The 25,486-nt window shown below is 41.4% G+C and overlaps 1 protein-coding gene across 1 annotated transcript in view; it reads right to left on the bottom strand.

Annotated features, from left to right (window-relative positions):
- STAB2 (stabilin 2) overlaps positions 1-25,486 on the bottom strand; it is a 290,752-nt gene that overhangs the window by 26,633 nt on the left and 238,633 nt on the right. The window contains exons 50-62 of the mRNA XM_077265634.1: positions 20,922-20,981; positions 19,995-20,171; positions 19,284-19,376; positions 14,323-14,469; positions 14,085-14,141; positions 11,324-11,450; positions 11,000-11,149; positions 5,705-5,809; positions 4,642-4,749; positions 3,725-3,918; positions 3,110-3,251; positions 1,390-1,523; positions 86-251 (exon numbers count right to left, since the gene is read on the bottom strand). Coding sequence (XP_077121749.1) covers positions 86-251; positions 1,390-1,523; positions 3,110-3,251; positions 3,725-3,918; positions 4,642-4,749; positions 5,705-5,809; positions 11,000-11,149; positions 11,324-11,450; positions 14,085-14,141; positions 14,323-14,469; positions 19,284-19,376; positions 19,995-20,171; positions 20,922-20,981 — 1,660 coding nt within the window. The remainder of the gene's footprint in view (positions 1-85; positions 252-1,389; positions 1,524-3,109; positions 3,252-3,724; positions 3,919-4,641; positions 4,750-5,704; positions 5,810-10,999; positions 11,150-11,323; positions 11,451-14,084; positions 14,142-14,322; positions 14,470-19,283; positions 19,377-19,994; positions 20,172-20,921; positions 20,982-25,486) is intronic.

Raw genomic sequence — 25,486 nt, 5'->3', positions numbered from 1 at the left:
TAAGGATTTAGAGACTCATACTGCCTTGAAGAATCAGAATAGTAATGTAATGCACAATTGCATGGTATTTTTGAGAAAACTTTACCTTTGACTCTATAACAGAAAACATCCCAGGTCTCAGACATGTTGGGCCGAATCCCGTAATCCACAATCCCTACATGTCCAGCTCCACAGTTTGGGCTTGAGTATGCTGTTGGATAGCCCGCTCTTCCTCCAACTAACCATCCCACTGAACATAAATGGTAATTGGCCTACATGAAATAACATACCAGGACAATGAATGGGACTATTTTAGCGTCAGTCAGAATGAAAATAAGTATCCAAAATGAATCTATGTGAATAATGATAGCTGCACATATGGAGTGTGTACTTGAAACTTTGTACTTCCAATTCATATCAAAAATACAGAATACTGCAATAAAAATTAATATAAAATGTACATAGTTGTAGACAAAAGTTTTGAGACTGATACAAATGTTGGTTTTCGCAAAGTTTCCTGCTTCAGTTTTTTAGATGTTTTAGCCAGTTGTTTCTGTGGTTACTGAAGGGCAATTATAAGTATTTCATAAGATTGCATTGACAAATGCATCAAGTTTATGCAAAGACTAAATATTTTCAGTGCTGACACTTATTTTTACAAATTTCTGCAAATCCCTCGGGAATAGTGGATATCAGCTTTTAGACCAAATCCTGGCTGACGACAACTCATTGTTGTCTAGTCAATGCTTGGAGTTTATCATAATTTCTATATTTTTGCTTGTCCTGCCGCTTTATCAGGATTATCCACAAGTTCTCAATGTTATTGAGATCTGGGGATTTTCCTGACCAAAAATCTAGGAGCAATTTTGTTATGAACAATGCTTTTTTCCACTTGGAGCACCATGTCACAAGGCAAAAGTGATAACTAACTGACTTAGTGAACAAAATATTGAAATTTTTTGTCCAAGAAACTCTCCATATCTCAATCCCTTTGACAACATTTGGTCAATCCTCAAAAAGCGGGTGGAGAAACCGAAACATAGAAACTGTGATAATCTGCAAGCACTGTGATTACAGAAGAATAGGTTGTTATCAGCCAGGATTTGGCCCAGAAGCTGATATCTGGCTGTCAGATACAATTGCAAAAGTCTTTAAAAATAATGGACAACACTGTTATTATTGAGTCTTTGTAAAAACTTGATGTATTTGTCAATAAAACTGTAAAAACTTATGAAATGCTTATAATTGTAGTTCATTAACCATAGAAACATCTGAAGAAAAGATCTAAAACCGCTGATGCAGCAAACTGTGAAAACCAAAATTTGTGTCAGTCTCAAAACTTTTGGTTAGAGCTGTACACAAACTTTGGAATATGAGACCTTTAATCATGATTCATTACTAGTGTTATACCTTTTGAGCATAAGACAACTGGTTATATGTAGCCATGGTGGCATCTTCATCTTTGCATGCTTGGATGGCCTCACTGAAATTGTACTTGTATTGGCCTTTTGAAGAAGATAAGTGAAACACTCCCACTGTTGCATCTGTGGGGAAAAAATAATTGTTGTAATGAGGGAAATGTGGGTTGTGATATGCAGTAAATAGCTGCCGGATTATTTGGACAAGCACTAAGCAAACTGGGGGTAAAATAATTAAATATTTTTTACATTAATACTAAGAAGGGTTGTCCATGATATGAATTTTTTTTTACAGAAGCAGTGACACCTTAGTTAATAAGCTGTGTAAGAAGGAGGACCGGGCCGTGGGTACTTGCTCTGTGCCGGGTCCGGAACTGTTGGGGCTGTCATCTTTGTTGTCCGGGGGAAAGATTAGGGGACCGGACCTAGACTTGCATCTGGGAGCAGGGTGTGTGGCTAAGCTAAAAAGGCCACAATGCGTGCAGAAGTGGTCAGACTTGGCGGGAACAGACAGCGCGCAGCAGGGAGAAGTGAGTGCTCCGTCCCTCGAGCACAGCGACAATGCAGGCCCGAGCATCCCCGTGGCCCCCCACAGAGACTCTGCACAGAGACGTGCAGTGTGCCCGCTGACCCTGACAGAGCAAAGCGCCGAACACTTCGGGCCCGTGAGAACTGCGCGTGAGCCGCCTGAGAGACACCGCGTGTGTGACCGTTATCTGCGCCCTGACCCCCGGGTGTATATTTGCCACGCCACGTTAGGCTCAAACACTGCTGTTGCCCGTACCATCTCTACCGCATCAGTATATGGACTAGGGGCTCAGTGGAGGATAACAAAGACTAACCGCTGCCGCCAGAAGACGGATCATCGCCATCTACAGGACTTCACCGGACCAACCCCTCGCCAGCCGTTGTTGGTGCCACTGCTTGCCTTGCAACCCCCACAGCCTGAAAACCGACTGACTGGATAAGTTAACCCTATCAGAACTATTACCCCTTCTATATGCATTGTTCCTTCAACCAGTATATTCTTTTACATCCGAACTGCTTATTTTGTCCCCATTTAACTTTTTACCTTCCTGCGTGGAGTATCCCTGTGTTCAGTAAATTTGTTAACCCTTGCTCTGTCTCTTGTCCATCACTGCATCACGCAACCTGCTCACAGCTGTACCTGGCATGCTATTTTGCCCTCAGCTCAAGGACAGACATGGCTGTTTTTATAGACAACTCCTGTAAATTCTAATTTCAGAGTCATTTACATTATCAGCAGCACACACTATCTTATCTGCCAGACTATTATTTTCCTAAATTTCCAATTGCACATACACGCTTTAGACCCGATACACATTTTATAGCTGTTGGCCAAATGATTATTTGTTGGCTTATCTCCCAAAGAACAAAAGGACCGGCCTTTGGAAATTCATTGTTCTGGATCCTTCTTTTCCCCGCCATGATCTCTCTGGAGGCTTTCACACAAATTAGACTCTTGGTCGATATCGATGGGTTCGGACAACTTTACACTACTGTGAGTGGGGTCCTTTATGTGCCAGTTAGGTGTAGGAGCACAAATTATTTTTGGTATCACAAAACTGACAAAATATTGTCATTATAAGCTGTTCTCAATCATGAAAGAGAAATTCAAGATAAAAGGGGCAATTATTCTAATATCCTATTATAGGTGACCAGTTTCCCTGCATGTTATAACAAGGGCTTACCTACAAAGTGTAAATCAGTACATATTGCATCTGTGTGACACTGCCCGTGATCCTGCAGACAACGGTCAATGGGCAAACTTTTCAATTCACAGGCTACACCATCACCTACATATTGGTCTTTACACTCGCATTTCCGTTTATCCTAGAAAAGAACAACCAAGATTAATAGTGTTGTAGCTGTATGGAATTATACTGAGCAATACTGAAGAAAATAAACGTAATTTAGATGACAGAACCTTACTGTAAGCACATAATCTCCAAGTCCAACATCAATTTATGGTTTCAAAGGTTAGGGCACAAAACCGTCTGCAGATTTTCCCGGATTTACTATGGAGTCCATCACCCCCCCCCCCCCGCCCGCTACATTGAGAGGGGTGAAGTTTGGTGCTAAAATCCGCAATACAAGTTATTGAGCTTCAGGTTTAAAAATCCTCACAGGAAAATTCCGCACCATGTAGATGAGATTTGGTACTGTATTCTACTGTGGATTATTCATGTGCAAAGCTGCATGGAGAATCTGGGACGTTGCTATTCCCTGTGGACGTACCCTTACTGAGCCCAGCAGATATTGACCTCATCATGTTTTCTTACACTAAGCTACAACATAAGACTTACTGGACCAGTCATGGTACAGATAGCGTGTTCACTGCAACCACCGTTCAGTCCATCAACACAAGGGTTTATGGCTGCACAGACTTTGCCATCTCCACTGTATCCCTTTAAGCAGCTGCAGCTGACTTTAACACCGTTTTGTGAACACTTAGCATTCCTGTCACATCCACCGTTATTTGCCTGGCAAAGATTCACCACTAGCGGAAAAGGAAAAAGCTCCTATTATTGAAAAGTAGCAACATATAAAAAGTCAAAGGAACCATTTTTTTTTATAAAAGTTAGAATATCATGAGCATGTTCTAGTGAAATCAAAAGTAATCATGGATACAGTCTTCTAATATTCAGACAGCAGAGATAGAGTATCAGCAACACTGGTCACTAGTTAAAGGGAATCTATCAGCAGGATTTCACACCCCAAAAAATGTATATGTGTGTAGCTCTTTCAAAGACCGGTCCAGCAATACCTTTACATGGCCAGTCCATTCCTCCATTACTGAGAGATCAGAGCTATGCAAATAAGGCTGAGGAGCTATTTGCAATTCTGAAGCCTCTGTCACTCCATCTCTATTCCCAGCACAGCTCCGGTAACTTGACTGATGGCACCTTGATGTCACACAACATGAAAACTGCTAGTCAAGCAGGAAGAGGCAGTGATGGGCAGGGAATAGAGCTGGAGTGACAGAGGCTTCAGATCTACAGCCTCATTTGCATATTAATTCAAACCATGATTTCTCAGTAATGAAGGAACAAACTGATGATGTAAAGGTATTGGTTGACTTGTCTTTTAAAGTGCTACATGTGCATATACACAGCTTGGGGTGTGAAATCCTGCTGACAGATTCTCTTGAACAAACTATGTACCTGGAACTTGCGTTTAGGAATTATGGTCTTATCATATATCATTATATGTGAGCTGTTACCTGTACACGTTCTTCCATCTCCTTCATAAAATCTTTTGCATTCACAAGCATTCTCTTTCTTACACACAGCATTGCTAGAGCATGGAGGAGTGCAAACTGGTGGCTGGACTGTGAGAATAAAAGATTGCATTAAATATAGGTTACAGTTCTAAGATGTCAATATGAACCCTATTGTAAAAGGATTTTTCTTGCAGTGTTGCGCCGTAGCAAGCACACCAGGAAGGGAAATTGCAATGATCTATATATATTTGAGCGCATTACAGGGGCTATAGGACCTATTATTTCAAGCAGATTTTTATTAGAAACAGAGAGTAATTGTAAAACATGTTGGTGCTTTGTTTGATGTAACGTTTTCCAGTTTTTATACTAGTTATAGCCTTTGTTTAATACATTTAAAAGCAGAGGTGTCAAACTGCATTCCTCGCGGGCCGCCAACAGGTCATGTTTTCAGGATTTCCTTAGCATTCCACAAGGTGCTGGAATCATTCTGTGCAGGTGATTAAATTATCACCTGTGCAATACAAGGAAATCCTGAAAACATGACCTGTTTGCGGCCCTCGAGGAATGCAGTTTGACACCTCTGTTTAAAAGAAGCCAAGAACATTATTTCTCTTCTGAAGTCACACCTTATAATTACATTAAAACAATTAAATACTTGCGCATATAAACTATTCATTTTTACATTAGTTGAACTGCAGGTCTAAGAAGTTATCCAATTACTGTTGAAATATAGAGGCTCTTAAGTGGCAAGTTTTTCTGTGAGAATGCTCTACTGTATAAAGATAGCCGTAGGTGGGTCAATCTTACCAGTAATAAAGGGGTACGTTTTATATATATACTGTATGTAGCGTACAAATGTGTAGTATCCGAGCCCACATTTGATCTTTGCCACATCTTGTTTGTCGGCCCCCTTTTAATCTCTAAGTATCACACAAGACCCCCTTTTTGATTCAGTTGTTATCTTATTCTTGTGTGTTTGGTTACAATCAGTTTAAGAAAGCCTAGTCATGTATGTAAAGATAATAAAACTAGTGCAAAAATATGAAAAAAAAATGAATGAAACCTAATTTTGTTTCACAGCGTTTTCCAGTCCATCCATTATCGCAGGTACATTGTCCATTTCCTCCTATGCCTTCATCACATTGACCATTATCAGTGCAGTCACAAGCTGAAAAACAAAAATAAAATGGATGTAACACATTTTCCTTAAAACAGTATTAAAATAAGAATCATTATTTGGAATTATTTTTTTTAATATGAGTTAGTTTTTTTAAAATATGAGTTATTCACTGCAGTGCAATAGAACAAAATAATAGAAATATATAACAAAGATCGAAAATCCCACAGCCGCACTAAGGGTGCAGACAAACGGCCGAATAACTTGTGCGATGGTTGCATAGCACTGCACGGACTGGCCTGGCACCTCTCCTGACCTGAGCAAGACAGCGTGATGTATTTTTATGCAGCTGTCAAGCTCAGGTTAGAAGTGCAGAAGGCCAGTATGAGTATTTCTAACTTCTTCCGTCTGCGCCGTTAGAAGTCCAGTCCACCGTATAGGAAACCATGTCACTGCGGGGGCTCTGGGCTTACACAAGATGTTGGCTGAGCCCCCTGCAGCACCGGACACCCACAGCACCAAACACCTGCAGCGGCGCGCCGCACCGCACATCCGAACACCCCCTCATCCCAGCCTACGGCCGGTAAGATATATCCACATTATAAGATGCACCCCCATTTTCCTCCAAAATTTGGGGGAGAAAAGTGTGTCTTATATTCCGAAAAGTACGGTACATTTTCCTCTTTCCATGCTAAGCAGAGAAGAGATAAAAAATAATTATCTTGAACCAGGCGGAACAGGTCCAAGTGGAGGAGAAGACGGATGTGGCTCTATAGGTGGAAGAGGCAAGGAAGGAGTAATGCAACGCTATTTTTTTGTGTGTGTATCTTTTTATATTTTTTTATTAGTTTTTTTATTCATGTAACTGACTTAGAAACAACCTAGAATTTACAAAACTAAAAATAGCAATCTAGAACCAAGAGGCATAGGTCCAAGTGGAGGAAGAGGAGGACGTGGTGGTATGGGTGGAAGAGGAAAGGGAGGAATAATCCAATACTGTTTTTTTTTAGGGAACTTACATAACAGAACATAGAATGAACCGAAAATAAACTAACAAGCTACAACCTGGGAATGGAGATTCAACTGGAGGAGGAAATGGAGGAACTGGACATAGTGGTGTAGGTGAAAGAGGCATAAGAGGAGGTAGCCAACACAGTTTTTTTTATTTGGGGAGGAGGCGCCCAAATGAAATGAATGGCAAATAGAGTTGAAGATGAACTGGGTGTGGCTCTAATAGTTGTCTAGTCATCCAAAAATATGGACACGTCCTGTAAGAGCCACATCTGGTTCTTTTTAAGGAATGTTAGCCTCCCCATGTTAGGTGAGGACAGACAGAGGTGCCTGAATGTGACAGTACACTTACCACAGGGCAAGCCAGCACCTCCAAGGCATAAAGGGCAAGCTCAGACCATGTGTCCAATTTGGAGACACGCAGAAGTTAAATGGGGCAAACCCATAAGTTAGTATGAGGAGACGTGTGTACAAGTACTCTCCCACCATGCTGTTGTAAAGCTGACTCCTGCTAATACGGACCGTATCAGATGGTGGTGCTTGATGTTGTGCCTTTCTCATAAAATTTTTCTACATTTCAGACATGCTAACCCTGCCTTCCGTGGTGCTGAAGTTGAAGTTCCTCTTTCGCCTCTGCATTGTTCTTCTACTGAACCCCTGCTGTCAGGTGGGAAAGCTGTCAGTAGTTTCTCTATCAGCATGTGATTGTATTCCCGCATTTTGCTATCCCTCTCCAGTGCCGGAGTAATGAGAACCAAACAGAGCAAAGTGTATGCATACAAATTGGGATCACCACAACAATTTAGAAGTTATACAAAAACATCTTAATTAAGGGAACACCACACAAAAAAAGCATAAAAACATTTAAAAACCCCACAATGAGACCTGGGGTAACGGGTCCATACAAATCGCAAGTAAATACCATAACACAGCATACAACATTGTACAGCCAGTATGCATAAATACACCAATCACAAAAACCAATGTCCCTCACATGTGGACATAATGTAATGTAATGTGGTCCACAAGCATCAACCCAGATTGTATACCCCTAAATTAAGCCAGGCACACAATACTATGCCCTATAGAGAAGGATACAAAAGAATGAATGGTATGCTTTAAGAGGTGCTAAGCACCATCCGGATCCCTAGACCCTAATATTCTGGTCCTATGTTCTTACCCTACCTAACGGATAGGCAGTAATGGGGCTCCTGGCAGGGTGGGTTTAGCGGGGTTCTGGCAGGCTGTGCAGTTGTTGAGACCCACGCGTATCGACGCCTGTAGCGTCTTCCTCAAGGTCAGTACTCCAGGTTGCTCTTAAAGCATACCATTCATTCTTTTGTATCCTTCTCTATATGGCACAGTATTGTGTGCCTGGCTTAATTTAGGGGTATGCAATCTGGGTTGATGCTTGTGGACCACATTACATTACATTATGTCCACATGTGAGGGACATTGGTTTTTGTGATTTGTTTATTTATGAATACTGGCTGTACAATGTTGTATGCTGTGTTATGGTATTTACCTGCGATTTGTATGGACCCGTTACCCCAGGTCTCATTGTGGGGTTTTTAAATGTTTTTATGCTTTTTTGTGTGGTGTTCCCTTAATAAAGATGTTTTTCTATAACTTCTAAATTGTTGTGGTGATCCCAATTTGTATGCATACACTTTGCTCTGTTTGGTTCTACTTATATATAGTATGCAGGTGGTGATCCCCTTATATATATATCATAAATGCAGATGGTGCCTGCTCAATAAGTGCTGTTTGGAGTGCCGGAGTAATGATGGTACATTGTCCTTGTAGTGGGGATCCAGAATGGTGGCCAGACAGCAATCTCTACTGTTAACAATATGGGCAACTCGGCGGTCTTTACAAAGGCACACCAGCAGGTATTGGCTCATATGTGCCAGGCTGCCCAGAGGCAATGAACAGTTGTCCTTAGTGGGAGGTTATTGTTTGGGTACTCTGTATCCCCAAACCCTAGCAACAGTGATGCCCGAGAGCTGCTCTGAATGCCACCCTGCTGTGAAAATTATTATTCCTTCTCCTCATCCTCCCAAACTGTTGTCTGGCTGCACTGTTGGGACAGTAACCAACCCTCCGAGCCATGTGTGGATGTTAGGCTTGATAACGGTGTGAATTGGCCCTGCTCCTCTTCCTCCTGTGCTACCACCTCATCAATCATCGCCTGAATTTTTTTTTCCAGCAGGCATATAAGTGTTATAGTATCGCTGATGATGGTGTCATCAGCTCTGGCTATATTGGTGTAATATTCAAAGCCACGCAACACTGCACACACATCCTACATGGAGGCCCAATCAATGGTGGTGAAGTGGTGTTGTTCTGCAGAGCGACTCAGCCTTGTGTGCTGCTGCTGAAACTCCACTATTGCCTGCTGCTTCTTACACAGATTCTCCAGCATATGGAAAGTGGAGTTCCAACTGGTGAGCCGGAAGGCAAAAGTGACGCTGCAGCGCAGTTTTTTAAAGCTATCCATCTCCACCAGCCAGAAAAGCAGCATTTCAAAGGCCAGTAATCTGGACATACTGTCATTCAGGACCATGGCTCTCAGGTGGCTAGGGGGGTATCCCTCTTTTTCTTTCGAGGGTTCGGGGGATGGACAGCTGAACACTACTATGGGAGAGTGTGGAGGTGCTCAGTGCAATTGGTGGTGGTGGTGGTGTGGTGCTGTCATATCCTTCCTTTGCGGGGAGGCAGGTGGCCCTACTTGGATGATTTGCAAGGGGGAGAGGTGGAACCCGGGTGACAATGGTCCTCAGATGCCAACTCTGCACTTTCTGCAGTGGACCGGGTGGAAGATAATGCGAAGGAAGTTAGGCAAATCACAGCCATCCAATCTAATACATTTTGCACATGTTATGGCCTTATCATTCGTGCAGCGGTATTCGGCCCTACAAAAGGACACATAATGTTCTGTTGCCTTTGTGCACCAGAGAAAGGTGTTGTATTTGGGCATGTAGCAGACACAGAATGATCACATCCATTATTTATTAGCCACACTACTAGAAAAGACACAGCGGTCAAGAAAAATTATTTGTTTGCCCTACAAGTGGCACCAAGACGGCTGATGAGATTTACTTCTTTGCCACACTACTATAAAATACACAGCGGTCCCGGAAAATTATTTGTTTGCCCTATATTGGCAGCAAGATTTATTTCTTTACCGCACTACTATTAAACACACAGCGGTCCAGAAACTTTCTGATTACTTTGTGACTTTTCTTCTCCTACTTTTCTCTGGCTCTGGTGTCATATTGGTTTTGACCAATATGTTGGATTCTTCCTTTCAAACTGATAGGATCATCCACTGATATATTTCTATATAACATTGTTATATTATCTTGAGACCAGAGTATCTCATCTCATTTTTCTTTTCTTTCCTCTTTCTTGTTCTTGTGTTATAAGTTTATTAATTAATGCTATCCTTTGGACTGTATACATTATGTCTAATTTTATGTTTAGTTTGCAACTACTTATTGAATTATACAGTTACATGATATTATTTTAACTCTCTTCAAAACTTTTAAACAGAATAATGGAAGCATTTTGGAAGCGGGCAGCTGTTATTTCCTGGTGGACTATGTTCACTGGTATTATTTATGCTAAAATGATAGTTCTGCCTGACAAACAAATAATGAATACGTACAGTATGTTACAAATGCAAACAAAAAAAATGTAACAAATAAAGGGGCGATCTACTAAGTGCTATATAATGTAACCTAGATCATCCACTCCAAAACATTTCTAAATGTCAGTGTCTTGTGCTGTTGGATTGGTGATCAATTAAATGAAGAAAAAAAAAACACAAGCAAACAAACAGAAGAACTGAAGTTCAAATCATATGTATCATTGAAATATAAAGTTTGGAGGATTGTGCTATTGTCACAGTCAGACTGGCTCATCAGAGGATCTTTCAGTGAGACCAGGCTCAGATGCAGTAATGTACAGAAAATGTCCAGCAGAAGACAACTATGTTTGTTCCCAAATAACTAAATAAACCTTAATGATGATATGTCCTGTGAACAATGGTAGCATCAATGTTTACATGCAGTTAAAAGTGTTCATGTTAGGGACAAATGGAGAGTGGATCCTAAGAATATTTTCCAGGGCTGTGACTAAAGGCACTGAATACAGCTTATGTGTGAGAGACTTATGGAATATTAGCCACAATAACAAGCTTTGTAACAAACATCGCATTGTACGTACATTTGCAGTCTGATCCATATCTTCCTGGCATACAAGACTCACAAGCCGTCCCATTAAATCCTGCTGTGCACGTGCACTCTCCAGTGCCTGAATATCCATCATTACACTTTCCATGATTATTACAAGGCGTTTCAGGACTCCCAGGACAGGCTGCAAATACACAAGAAGATTGGACATTCTGGTATGACTATGTAAAGTACACCATCACTTTTTCAGGGTATATTTGCTGCTGTAATGATAACATTAGGGTAATTTTACATATATCCTTTAAAATGGTAGCAAGGAAAAGAGATAGTCGTAGTAATCGAATGTTACAACACTGACCTTGGCAATCACTCCCAAAGTAGCCTTTGCAGCACTGAGACATCCATAGGACCATGGTGCACTCCTGGCGACAGCCCTCTGTAATTCTCCTTGGGGCAATTTCATACTGACACTTTGTCTTCTGGGTCTGGGTGAATAATTGTACTTCTTTTTTAACAAGTGGGTAGGCATTTGACAACTTTTACATTTTATTCCTTTATTTATTAGTTTATTTATTCATAAACTGTCTTTTTATTAAATGCGTTTCAAACAGTAGAATTGTTAACTCATTTACAAAACAAAATGATAATAAATACAACTGTAGAATAACAAGGTAAAAATACCCCAATATAACAACCCAACTGCAATTAAATCAGTGGCAACTGCTGACCATCAACCTATAGCATACAGCCAAATTACAAATAGTGGGGCTATCTAATCTTCAGAAGGAGTGGGTGCTCCTTTGTCTCCCAGCTTCCTGGGGGCGGGTGCGCTCATGATTGTCAGTTCAAACCACCAGCTGCATGGTCTTACCCCTGGTCTGAACTGAGTGCAGTCCAATGTGTCAGAGTCCGCTTTGCCACTGCAGCAACAGAGGAGGGAATGTGCACTGAGGTTGCCCAGATTCGGCTATCTGTCCTGCTTCAGAGCAGTGCTTACAAGCAGGGCCGGTATGAGGGATAGGAAGGGTAGGCACCCACCTAGGGAAATGCCTTTTGCCTTCTTGAGGGCAGTGCTGCTTCAAAAAAAACAAAGGTTGACAGGACTAAGCCTGCAGCTGTCCGACACCTTCCTCCAGCTGCAGGCATTCAGCACACTGATAGCCAGAACTTCGGCACACAGGTGAGCAGTGTCAGTGAGTCACCAACACCGCTCACCACCTGTGTCCCGTCCATTGTTCCCTCCCTGCATTCAATTGAATTCACGCCATTGGCTTCATCTGCCTACATCACCAAAACACCTTGTCCTGACTCTGTTTACAAGCTCTACACTCCCTGACACAAGTTATGTCGCTTATCCATGTTATGTAAATAAAAGCTTATAACCTGATGTTAAATTCATCCATTGGTTGTATAAATTATTCTTTTGAAAACTGAAACCCTCCGAAATGTGGTTTAGGCTAAGAAAATAAATTGGCATCAATGCAGAAATATTGATCAGTTAATGGACACAGAATGGTCAGATTTTGGCAAGACAAAAGTTTTGTCGCCTGGTCATATAATGCACCTAATCCTAGTTTACATCCTCACCTGTGTTCAGTAAATGATCGGTTACTTAGTGTGTGTGTATAAAAAGAAACCCAGTACGCCAGACCTTCACTTGAACTGCAACTTGAGCTCTGACAACATGCCAAAAATTCACCCTGCAACCAAAGCCTGGATTATCAAGAGGCTGAAGACCAGATCCACTGCAGAGGTGGCTGGCACCTTTAATGTGTCTCAGCATCAAGTACAAAGAATTAAAAAAAGATTTGAAGAGACTGGAGATGTGTTTGACAAGCCCAGGTCCGGCAGACCCCGCAAGACAACTACTCAGGAGAAACATTTGTTGGTTAGAAAATCCAAAGCAAGCCCCTCTTCCACTGCAGCAGAGCTCCAACAGGCCTGGTCACTTCAAGTCCCTGTGTCAACTAGAACAGTTTGTAGGATTCTGTCTCAAAATGACCTCCATGGTCGAATCAGTGCCCAGAAGCCAGCACTAAACAAAAGGCAAATAGGTCTGGGGTTACATTCAGTATGGGGGTGTGCAAAACATTTGCAAGGTGGAAGGCAATATCAATAGCCTAAATTATCAAGAAGTACTAGCTACCTCTTATATTCCAAATCATAAAAGGGGTCCAATTCTGCAGCAGGTGGTGCTCCATCTCATACATCCATCTTTACAACAAAGTTCCTCCAGGCAAAAAAGATCAAGGTGCTCAAGGACTGGCCAGCCCAGTCACCAGACATGAACATCATTGAGCATCCAAAAACAGAAAAAATAAACCATCATTGAGCATGTTTGGGGTAGGATGAAAGAGGAAGCTTGGAAGACAAAACCAAAGAATCTAGATGAACTCTGGGTGGCATGTAAGACTGCATTCTTTGCTATTCCTGATGACGGATAAGCGACATAACTTCTGTCAGGGAGTGTATAGAAAGAGCTTGTAAGCGCTGTGCTCCTTGCCTAGGAGACCGGCCACCGCTGATAGACTATAGCAGTAGTCAGAAACCTAGACAACGATCAGTAAACTTTAAAATTAAAAAAACAACATTCTTAAGAATATAGATTACTTTAAATCAGAGATAAACTGCAAAGTTGCCTGTTTCTGAAAGCATTTTTCAAATGTAGCCACTTTAGATTATTATTTATGTTTACAGCACCATTGATTTCATAGTACTGTACATGTAAAAAGGGGGTACAAACAAGATGCATATATAAATTACAATGAACAGACAAACAATGGCAGACTTGTACAGAAAGGAGAGGGCCCACGTCGTTAAAAAAAATGTCCCATGGCAACTTTTACTTATTCCTGCTGTTTCTCTGACTCTGATAATACATTTGTTAATAAGACGGACAGTCACTGCTAACACAACAACAAGTACACATCCAAACAACACAAAAAAAGCATTTATATTGCACTTTTCTCACAATGGACTCATTGTTGGCGCCATCTTGTAACATGCTGAATCTATAGTGAAAATTCCATTACAGAGCTTTTACTACATATGGAGAAACCTCAAATTTAGCTTAAACGTACAGAATTGATGAAATACGCAGACTTCATGACATTTTTTACCTTAGGCTTGCTTCCTGCAGGACACTTTGGAACGTTAAAACACAGGCCACATTCCCCCTGTTGGAAATCAATAATAAAGCTCTCATCATTTGTTAGTGCACCTAGTTATTCTTACTAACACTGTCACACATTTGTAATTCTTAGTAACATACCGTACATGGGGAAGAAATTGCAGCACAACACAATAAAACCAAAAATTACGCTGCTTACCAATATTACAATATAAACCAAAACTTACCGACATGTCAAAGGTAACCAAATTGTCACATCGTCCCCCCAATGTAGATGGTGCGAGCAGACAGTCAATGCCGTACGCTATTCCTCCATTAAAAGTAAGCTGCCGCTGGATAATCCTGCACTGTCGATTATCCAGAAGAATGTCTCCCTAGACAAAGAGTTATTACAATGTAAAGTTCTTATAGGAGATCAGAGGACGACGTTTTCTCAAAAAAACATTTATTTACAATTTCAGGAATGGGCCATTTACCCCATTCCTGACAGTAACAGTTCCACTCTTCAATCCCCGTACATTTAACCACTTCATGACTGGGCTACTTTCCGTTTTTTTCATTTTAATTTTTTCCTTCTCTTTTTCCAAGAGCCATATTTTGTATTATTCCGTCAAATAACCATGAGAGGGCTTGTTTTTTGTGAGACAAGTTGTACTTTTGAATAACACCATTCATTTTATCATGTGATGCACTGGAAGTGAGACCAAAATTCCAATTGCGTTGAAATTGCAAAGAAAGTGCAATTCCACAATTGTTTTATTATGTACCCTGTTTATTATACCTGGCAGAATGATTCTACGATTACGCAGATACCAAAAACATGTATAATTATTTTTTTATTTAAATGGTGAAAAAAAAATCTAAAATTTGCAAGAAAAGAAAAAGTTTTGCTTATGTCGCCATTTGCCGAGACTGTAGCGTTTTCATTTTTCTGGATCTGGGGCTACATGAGGACTTATTCTTTTGTGCCCTCAGCTGATATTTTTATTGATACAATTTTGGAGAGATACAATGTTTTGATAGCCTCTTATCACATTTTATTGCAAAGTTGTGGCGGCTAAAAAACTGTAATTTTGGAGTTTTGGTTCCTTTCTTCATTATGCCATTTACCCCTCAGATGAATTCATTTTTTATTTTGATAGAGCGGACTTTTTTGAACTCAGCAATACCAAATATGTGTATTTTTTTTTCAATTGTTTTATTTGTAATGGGGCAAAAGGGGGATGATTTGAACTTTTTTATTTTTTTCATATTTTGAAAAACATTTTTTTCTCACTTGTTACTGTATTTAATGGTCCCTTTAGCAGACTTGAACCTGCGATCATCTGACCTCTTGTACCATACATAGCAGATCATAGCAGATTGTGATTTTCACTATACATAGCAGTGCATCACTAACATTCACAGGGAAATTTTCATTACAAGCACAGATGCCCTGTGATCATGTCACGGGTGTGTGTCAATGGGCACATGGAATTATGCGCCCCCTCCTGCCGGCCCATGTTAATTTCTGCTGCTGAAGTTTGACATTTAATAGGTTAACAGTCGCGGATGGAGATTAAATCAGCCATCACCTGCCAGGAAATATGTGCCAGGAGCAGGAAATATGAAGTAAATGTACGTAGCATGTCATGAACGAATTGGAGTTGAACATTTTTTTCTCGTTCTGATATTCAAATCATTGCTGCATCTTTTTTTGTGATGCATGAGACTTAGGTTTTATGTAATTTTTATACTAAAATATTGCATAAAAAAGAACAACCACAATGTTTTCTAATGTTCACTGTTGTCCCTGCAATCACAAATTCAAATTGACCTATGTAAAGCCAAATAAAATGTGCGGCTGAATGTGTTTGTATGGATTATGATGCTGTCCTGTGGGCCTCAAGTTACATCTGGAGGGGATCATCAGTGAATTGTGGGGTTCTAAGAGGAATAGTTACTGGCAAGACACTTTGCACTGGCAAGACACTGGCAACTTTCTGTGCCCCCATCAAAGAACTGATTTTTGGCTAATAAATGTCTGAGCTTTCTATTCCTCTAATTTATCTTTATTGCATTTTTAACCCCTTCACTACCGAGCCTGTTTTCACGAAAACACATTAAAACAATGTAGAAGGAAAAGATGAACATTTAACTTTTTTTCACAAAATTGTTACTTTAGCCCCAATTTTTTTTTATTTTAACAAGAGTAACAGGATAACATGGACCCCAACATTTGTTGTGCAATTTCTCTTGAGTACGCTATATGTGATAGAAAACTACTTTTTGGGTGCATGGCAAGGCTCAGAAGGGAAGGAGCACCGTTTGACTTTTTGAATGCAAAATTGTCTGAAAACGAAAGCGGATGCAATGTCGTGTTTGCAGATCCCCTGATGTGCCTAAACAGTGGAAATCCCCCACAAGTGATCACATTTTGGAAACTAGAACCCTCAATGAATTTATGTAGATGTGTGGTGAGCATCTTGAACCCCCAGGTGCTTCACAGAATTTTATAACGTTGAACAGTGAAGATAAAAAAATCACATTTTTTCCCACAAAAAATGTTGTTTTAGCCCCAGTTTTTCATTTTCACAAGAGTAACAGGAGAAAATGAATCCCAAAATTTGTAGTGCAATTTGTCCAGAGTATGCGAGTACCCTGTATATGGTGGGAAACTACTGTTTGGACAGACTGTTGAGCTCCAAAAGGAAGGAGTGATGTTTTGGAATGCAGACTTTGATGGAATTGTTTTCAGGTGCCATGTCACATTTGCAAAGTCCTTGAAGTGCCTAACCAGTAAAAAAAACAACCCACAAGTACCCTACATTGGTATTGATCTAATGTTTTCCTGGTATGTGAATTTTATAATATAGTAGCATATGTGAATTTTGTAGAGTACATCAGGTTGGCATATGTAAGTTGTGTATAGTGCATTAGGGAAATGTTGCTCTGGTACTATATGGGCACCTTCAATTTCAGAAGTACTGGGGCCTTCCCCTTCCTAATTTCCAAATATTAGTGCCTTGATCACAACCACCTGAAACTGAAGAAAGGTCTCAGTATCGCCTACAGATCGTGATAGGACATAAGTATTTTACATTGCCTGGACAATGTACAATTGTACAATGTGTGACGCCAGATTTTTGTACTACACCATAGCCTTCTGCAAGGCACTGGAGGACTTGATCAAAGAGATCAACTCCCCCATGTACTTATTGAACCCCAAGACACACTCTGGCTTGGGGACCTGTGTAGTCGTAGGCTCTACAGCAGTGGGGGTGCTGCCATTACCATGTTTGGTGGTCAAGAAACAGACAGCAGAGAGGGTTTTGAAAAGCAGGATGCTGGTCTATAAGTTATTCACGTAGGTGATAATCGATATCCAGCAGTGGGTGCACCAAATCCCACATAATTTTCCCACTCAGAAGAAGTGGACAGGAACAGGCCAGGAACTGATCTTCTTTCTTCTAGTCTTCTATCAGCAGCAGCGACATCAACAGCAGAAGGTCCAGCAGTTCGGAAGCAGAACAACACAGTGATCGCTCTGTACATGTCTCCATGCTGGAATGAGGGGGTCACCGAGAGGTCGGACTATGCTCCTGCTCACTGATTGGTGCAATCGGACGTCATCGTCTGATCGCACCAATCAGTAGTGGGGCTGGTGACATTGCTGTTCCCTAGCATTAGCCTATGATTGGTACTGTTATAGCACCGATCATAGCAGGACATGAATGCTTCAGGCAATTCTATTTGTCTAAACATTGTAATTGCTGTGAGTGGCTGTTCATAATTGAACAGCCTATGATCACGATCGTAGTTGCAGGATGGTGGCAAAAACCCCGGTTGCGGCAAGTGTCGGTGCCCTGCTGTCAGAAACAGCAGGCACCATCATGCGATCACTGTGCTTTTAGACATGGTGGTCACATGATCACCATGACTAACCTATATGTCATAAGTAGGGAACCCCTTCTTGACCATGACGTGTAGGTATGTCAAATGTCATGAAGGGGTTAACTATGGTATGTCCATTTACATGATGTTAATATAATTACATAAAAATAGAAAATGTTTATTTTAATTTTTTTTTTAACAGGGATATGATGCCCACATTGCTATATACTGCGTGGGCTGTGCTATATACTGCGTGGGCTGTGCTATATAATACGTGGGCTGTGCAATATAATACGTGGGCTGTGCAATATACTACATGGGCTGTGCAATGTACTGCGTGGGCTGTGCAATGTACTGCATGGGCTGTGCAATGTACTGCATGGGCTGTGCAATATACTACGTGGGCTATGCTATATACTGCATGGGCTGTGCAATATACTATGTGGGCTGTGCAATATACTACGTGGGCTGTGCAATATACTACGTGGGCTGTGCTATATACTATGTGGACTGTGCAATATACTACGTGGGCTGTGCAATATACTGCGTGGGCTGTGCTATATACTTTGTGGGCTGTGCAATATACTACATGGGCTGTGTTATACACTACTTGGCCTGTGTTATACACTACGTGGCTTGTGTTATACACTACGTGGGCTGTGTTATACACTATGTGGGCTGTGTTATACACTATGTGGGCTGTGTTATATACTGCGTGCGTGGGCTGTTATATACTACGTGAGCTGTGTTATATGCTACGTGGGCTGTTATAAACTACGTGGCTGTGTTATATGCTATGTGGGCTGTTATACACTCCGTGGGCTGTGCTATATACTATGTGGCTGTGCTATATACTCCGTGGGCTGTGTTATATACTCCATGGGCTGTGCTATATACTCCGTGGGCTGTGCTATATACTACGTGGCTGTGCTATATACTACGTGGCTGTGCAATATACTACGTGGCTGTGCAATATACTACGTTGCTGTGCTATTTACTACGTGGGCTGTGCAATATACTACGTGGCTGTGCAATATACTACGTGGCAGTGCTATTTACTACGTGGGCTGTTATATACTACATGGCAGGCCGTGAACAATCAGCGACAGACGCAGTCCGGCCTCAAATTGGCACGGGATTTGAACCACGCTTCGCTAATTGGTCGCGGCCGGCCGAATCCTGTGTATTCAATGTATTATTCTAAAATCTTCATAAATAAACTACATACATATTCTAGAATACCCGATGCGTTAGAATCGGGCTTCCATCTAGTGTTAATATAATTACATAAAAATAGAAAATGTCATCCACTTACAATTGGAGAATCCTGGTCAGCACATTTTACGCTGAGATCAGAGCCTTGTAGTGTCTTAATTGATCCTCTAACGAGAAGGTCATAAGCATCAACCTATAATTAGAAAAAATACATCTTAGATACATCTGACTGGAAAGCAGATACAGTCTAAGCATTGATTTTGTCTTGTAATGTCAAGATTTATAGAAGAAGTCTAAGGAGTGTCATCTATTATTAGGATATTGGAAAATGTTTCATGTATCACTAGGTCTCTGTTTTACAACTCTGGGGAAGAATGGAAATACACTAAATTAATGGGATGGCCTTGAGATTAGAAGGGATAGCATCAGAGTTAAAGTGAATTGATTCTCAGGAGCTAATCCAGTGGCCAGACCAGTAATCGAGATCACGTGTGTCACACCATACCAGGCCTGTAAATCAAAAGAAGAGCTGCGGATGCCAGGAGTTAAGAGGCGGTTCCCAGGGCTTCGGTCCTCCAGTCCTAGATTATCATCTGGTTGCTGGACTGTGAATCAATTTACACCAACTCTAGATGGTATAGCTTTAAGATACTTTATCACTTCATTATTGGTGGTATTTTGTCCTTTGCCCAGGTGACTATGAGGGTTCTTGCAAAATCCAGCATAAAAGCTGCAGCATTATTTTAAGAAACTTCAAATTCTCTATCGGGACATCAGAATAAGACATTTACACATTGAATATCTATCTTACCTTGGCATCTCTAATAATGTGATACTTTAAGTATTGTGCCAGTTTATCTCTGTTCTGATTATTATACAGAAAATCACTTTGCTCCTTGGGTAACATTTTTATTGCTTGGTCTGATGGCAGAAACACAGTGACTGGCTGATGTACTGGATCATCTATGAACTTCATGATATCTGCATCCTGTCAATTAGAAATAGGTTGATTAGAAATTCCTTAGACTGCTCAGGTATAAACAATCTGCAGGGAAAAATGTCCTATTCAGTGTTCAACTTTTCTGATGGTTGAGTGAACATGTACTGATGTACTTGCAAAATGAAAAATACATACCCAGTTAGTATTTTTTAGTTAATAAAAAGGTGAAAATATGTAAAATTGAATAAAAAATGTTACATACTTAATATAAAAACCAACAGATCATTTTGTGTTATCGCATTCCCTTCCATGCACCCGTGACTCAAATAATGCTTTGTACATGGGCTTAGAAACATTCCTGTTCTTTTGCCAATGCACAATACTACTTGTGGTGGGATTGGATAATATTGTAATCAGTATAGGGGTACCCTGACACCATTCACTGACTGACCTTCTGTTTCCCATAGGGTCAGATTTATTTTCACCTCCAAATTAAAATAAACATGGTTTTAATGCAAGGAACAGATAACAGCTAAGATATAGCAAGACTTTTACCAGTGTGCTATATGGCCCATCTTTACACAAAAAAATGAAGAGATAAATAAAATATGTTTTATGACACCATATAGTTATATATTACAATTTACCGGAATGTACAAATGTATAAGTATTAATGTCACAAGGTGTACACATTTTTTACATGTTCTGTTTCTTTATGATACATTATAGTAGATGTTATTATATCTGTACTTGAACCTGAAAAGAAAACCAAAGGAGATATGTTCCCTATAAACATACCTGTAATAACTTGAACATTGAACTGTATCCATTTGTATCTGCAATGTTTTTTAAATTATCCTGTGGGGAAAAAAGGCAAATTATTACATTAATTTTGTGTACATTAGAGGTAAGACCAGTGGAATATTTCAGAGTACTCGGCTTGCATTTGTGATTGCCATGCATATACAGTTAGGTCCATATATATTTGGACAGAGACAACATTTTTCTAATTTTGATTATAGACATTACCACAATGAATTTTAAACAAAACAATTCCGATGCAGTTGAAGTTCAGACTTTCAGCTTTCATTTGAGGGTATCCACATTAAAATTGGATGAAGATTTTAGGAGTTTCAGCTCCTTAACATGTGCCACCCTGTTTTTAAAGGGACCAAAAGTAATTGGACAGATTCAATAATTAAAAATAAAATGTTCATTTTTAGTACTTGGTTGAAAACCCTTTGTTGGCAATAACTGCCGGAAGTCTTTAACTCATGGACATCACCAGACGCTGTGTTTCCTCCTTTTTGATGCTCTGCCAGGCCTTAACTGCGCTGGTTTTCAGTTGCTGTTTGTTTGTGGGCCTTTCTGTCTGAAGTTTAGTCTTTAACAAGTGAAATGCTGCTCAATTGGGTTGAGATCAGGTGACTGACTTGGCCATTCAAGAATATTCCACTTCTTTGCTTTAATAAACTCCTGGGTTGTTTTGGCTTTATGTTTTGGGTCATTGTCCATCTGTAGTATGAAACAACGACCAATCAGTTTGGCTGCATTTGGCTGGCTCTGAGCACACAGTATGTCTCTGAATACCTCAGAATTCATTCGGCTGCTTCTGTCCCGTGTCACATCATCAATAAACACTAGTGACCCAGTGCCACTGGCAGCCATGCATGCCCAAGCCATCACATTGCCTCCACCATGTTTTACAGATGATGTGGTATGCTTTGGATCATGAGCTGTACCGCGCCTTCGCCATACTTTTCTCTTTCCATCATTCTGGTAGAGGTTGATCTTGGTTTCATCTGTCCAAAGAATGTTCTTCCAGAACGGTGCTGGTTTTTTTAGATGTTTTTTAGCAAAGTCCAGTCTAGCCTTTTTATTCTTGATGCTTATGAGTGGCTTGCACCGTGCAGTGAGCCCTCTGTATTTACTTTCATGCAGTCTTCTCTTTATGGTAGATTTGGATATTGATACGCCGACCTCCTGGAGAGTGTTGTTCACTTGGTTGGCTGTTGTGAAGGGGTTTCTCTTCACCATGAAGATTATTCTGCGATCATCCACCACTGTGGTCTTCCGTGGGCGCCCAGGTCTTTTTGCATTGTTGAGTTCACCAGTGCTTTCTTTCTTTCTCAGGATGTACCAAACTGTAGATTTTGCCACTCCTAATATGGTAGCAATTCCTCGGATGGGTTTTTTCTGTTTTCACAGCTTAAGGATGGCTTGTTTCACCTGCATGGAGAGCTCCTTTGACCACATGTTTACTTCACAGCAAAACCTTCCAAATGCAAGCACCACACCTCAAATCAACTCCAGGCCTTTTATCTGCTTAATTGAGAATTACATAACAAATGGATTGCCCACAACTGTCCATGAAATAGCCTTGGAGTCAATTGTCCAATTACTTTTGGTCCCTTTAAAAACAGGGTGGCACATGTTAAAGAGCTGAAACGCCTAAACCCTTCATCCAATTTTAATGTGGATACCCTCAAATGAAAGCTGAAAGTCTGAACTTCAACTGCATCTGAACTGTTTTGCTTAAAATTCATTGTGGTAATGTCTATAACCAAAATTAGAAAAATGTTGTCTCTGTCCAAATATATATGGACCTAACTGTATAACTCTGGCAGACCCAGCACATCTATGTAATATATGGTGACTTGAGCCATCGATTTCATTGGGTTGTTTGAAGTATCTAACGTTAGACCTGCTGATTGTTATGTAGGCCTTAAAGAGAAGCTGTGTCATGATCTCAATGGCAAGAGAACATAGCATCAGCCTATATAGGAACTAGCTCTTGGAAGATGGGAACTGAGCTGACCATGAACTAAACCTAACGCACAACTAGCAGTGGCCGGGTAGCATGCCTACGTTGATTCTAGATGCCCAGCACCAGCCGGAGGACTAAATAAAGCTAGCAGAGGAAAATATTAGTCCTAGCTCACCTCTAGAGAAATACCCCGAAAGGAGACAGAGGCCCCCCACATGTATTGGCGGTGAATCAAGATGAAATAACAAACGTAGTATGAAAATAGGTTTAGCAAATTTGAGGTCCACTTACTACATAGCAGAAGACAGAAAGGACACTTTCATGGTCAGCTGAAAACCCTATCAAAACACCATCCAGGAATTACTTTAAGACTCTGGCATTAACTCATAGCACCAGAGTGGCAATTCCTGTTCACAAGAGCTTTCCAGACACAGTAACGAAACTACAGCTGTGAACTGGAACAAAAAGCAAAAACAAACATGGACAAGAGTCCAACTTATCTAGTAGTTGTCTAGGAGCAGGAACAAGCACAGAGAGGCTTCTGATAACATTGTTGACCGGCAAGCAACTAACAGAGAAGCAAGGTTATATAGCGACTCCCACATCTTGATGGGAACAGGTGAACAGAGAAGATGAAGACACCAGTTCAATTCCACCAGTAGCCACCGGGGGAGCCCCAAATCCAAATTCACAACAGTACCCCCCCCTCAAGGAGGGGGCACCGAACCCTCACCAGAACCACCAGGGCGATCAGGATGGGCCCTATGAAAGGCACGAACCAGATCAGAGGCATGAACATCAGATGCATTCACCCAAGAATTATCCTCCTGGCCGTATCCCTTCCACTTGACCAGATACTGGAGTCTCCGTCTGGAAACACGGGAGTCTAAGATTTTCTCCACAACGTACTCCAACTCACCCTCAACCAACACCGGAGCAGGAGGCTCAACGGAAGGCACAACCGGTACCTCATACCTGCGCAATAATGACCGATGAAAAACGTTATGAATAGAAAAGGATGCAGGGAGGTCCAAACGGAAGGAAACAGGGTTAAGAATCTCCAATATCTTATACGGGCCGATGAACCGAGGCTTAAACTTAGGAGAAGAGACCCTCATAGGGACAAAACGAGAAGACAACCACACCAAATCCCCAACACAAAGCCGAGGACCAACACGACGGTGGCGGTTGGCAAAAAGCTGAGTCTTCTCCTGGGACAACCTCAAATTGTCCACCACCTTCCCCCAGATCTGATGCAATCTCTCCACCACAGCATCCACTCCAGGACAATCCGAAGATTCCACCTGACCAGAGGAAAATCGAGGATGAAACCCCGAATTACAGAAAAACGGGGACACCAAAGTGGCAGAGCTGGCCCGATTATTGAGAGCGAACTCCGCCAATGGCAAAAAAGCAACCCAATCATCCTGGTCAGCAGACACAAAACACCTCAGATATGTCTCCAGGGTCTGATTAGTCCGCTCGGTCTGGCCATTCGTCTGAGGATGGAAAGCGGACGAAAAAGATAAATCTATGCCCATCCTAGCACAGAATGCCCGCCAAAATCTAGACACGAATTGGGTCCCTCTGTCAGAAATGATATTCTCAGGAATACCATGCAAACGAACAACATTTTGAAAAAACAGAGGAACCAACTCGGAAGAAGTAGGCAACTTGGGCAGAGGAACCAAATGGACCATCTTAGAGAAACGGTCACACACCACCCAGATGACAGACATCTTCTGAGAAACAGGCAGATCAGAAATAAAATCCATCGAGATGTGCGTCCAAGGCCTCTTAGGAATAGGCAAGGGCAACAATAATCCACTAGCCCGAGAACAACAAGGCTTGGCCCGAGCACAAACGTCACAAGACTGCACAAAGCCTCGCACATCTCGTGACAGGGAAGGCCACCAGAAGGACCTTGCCACCAAATCCCTGGTACCAAAAATGCCAGGATGACCTGCCAACGCAGAAGAATGAACCTCAGAGATGACTCTACTGGTCCAATCATCAGGAACAAACAGTTTATCAGGTGGGCAACGATCCGGTCTATCCGCCTGAAATTCCTGCAAGGCCCGCCGCAGGTCTGGAGAAACGGCTGACAATACCACTCCATCCTTAAGGATACCTGTGGGCTCAGAGTTACCAGGCGAGTCAGGCTCAAAACTCCTAGAAAGGGCATCCGCCTTAACATTCTTAGAACCCGGTAGGTATGACACCACAAAATTAAACCGAGAGAAAAATAATGACCAGCGCGCCTGTCTAGGATTCAGGCGCCTGGCGGTCTCAAGATAAATCAAATTTTTGTGGTCAGTCAATACCACCACCTGATGTCTGGCCCCCTCAAGCCAATGGCGCCACTCCTCAAAAGCCCACTTCATGGCCAAAAGCTCCCGATTCCCAACATCATAATTCCGCTCAGCGGGCGAAAATTTACGGGAAAAGAAGGCACAAGGCCTCATCACGGAGCAGTCAGAACTTTTCTGCGACAACACTGCCCCAGCTCCGATCTCAGAAGCGTCGACCTCAACCTGAAAAGGTAGAGCAACATCAGGCTGACGCAACACAGGGGCAGAGGAAAAACGGCGCTTAA

This window comes from Ranitomeya variabilis, chromosome 5, assembly GCF_051348905.1.
Source record: "Ranitomeya variabilis isolate aRanVar5 chromosome 5, aRanVar5.hap1, whole genome shotgun sequence".
NCBI classification, from domain to species: Eukaryota; Metazoa; Chordata; class Amphibia; order Anura; family Dendrobatidae; genus Ranitomeya; species Ranitomeya variabilis.
Note: the sequence above shows the minus strand (reverse complement) of the source record. Positions and strands in the feature narration are given on the sequence as shown.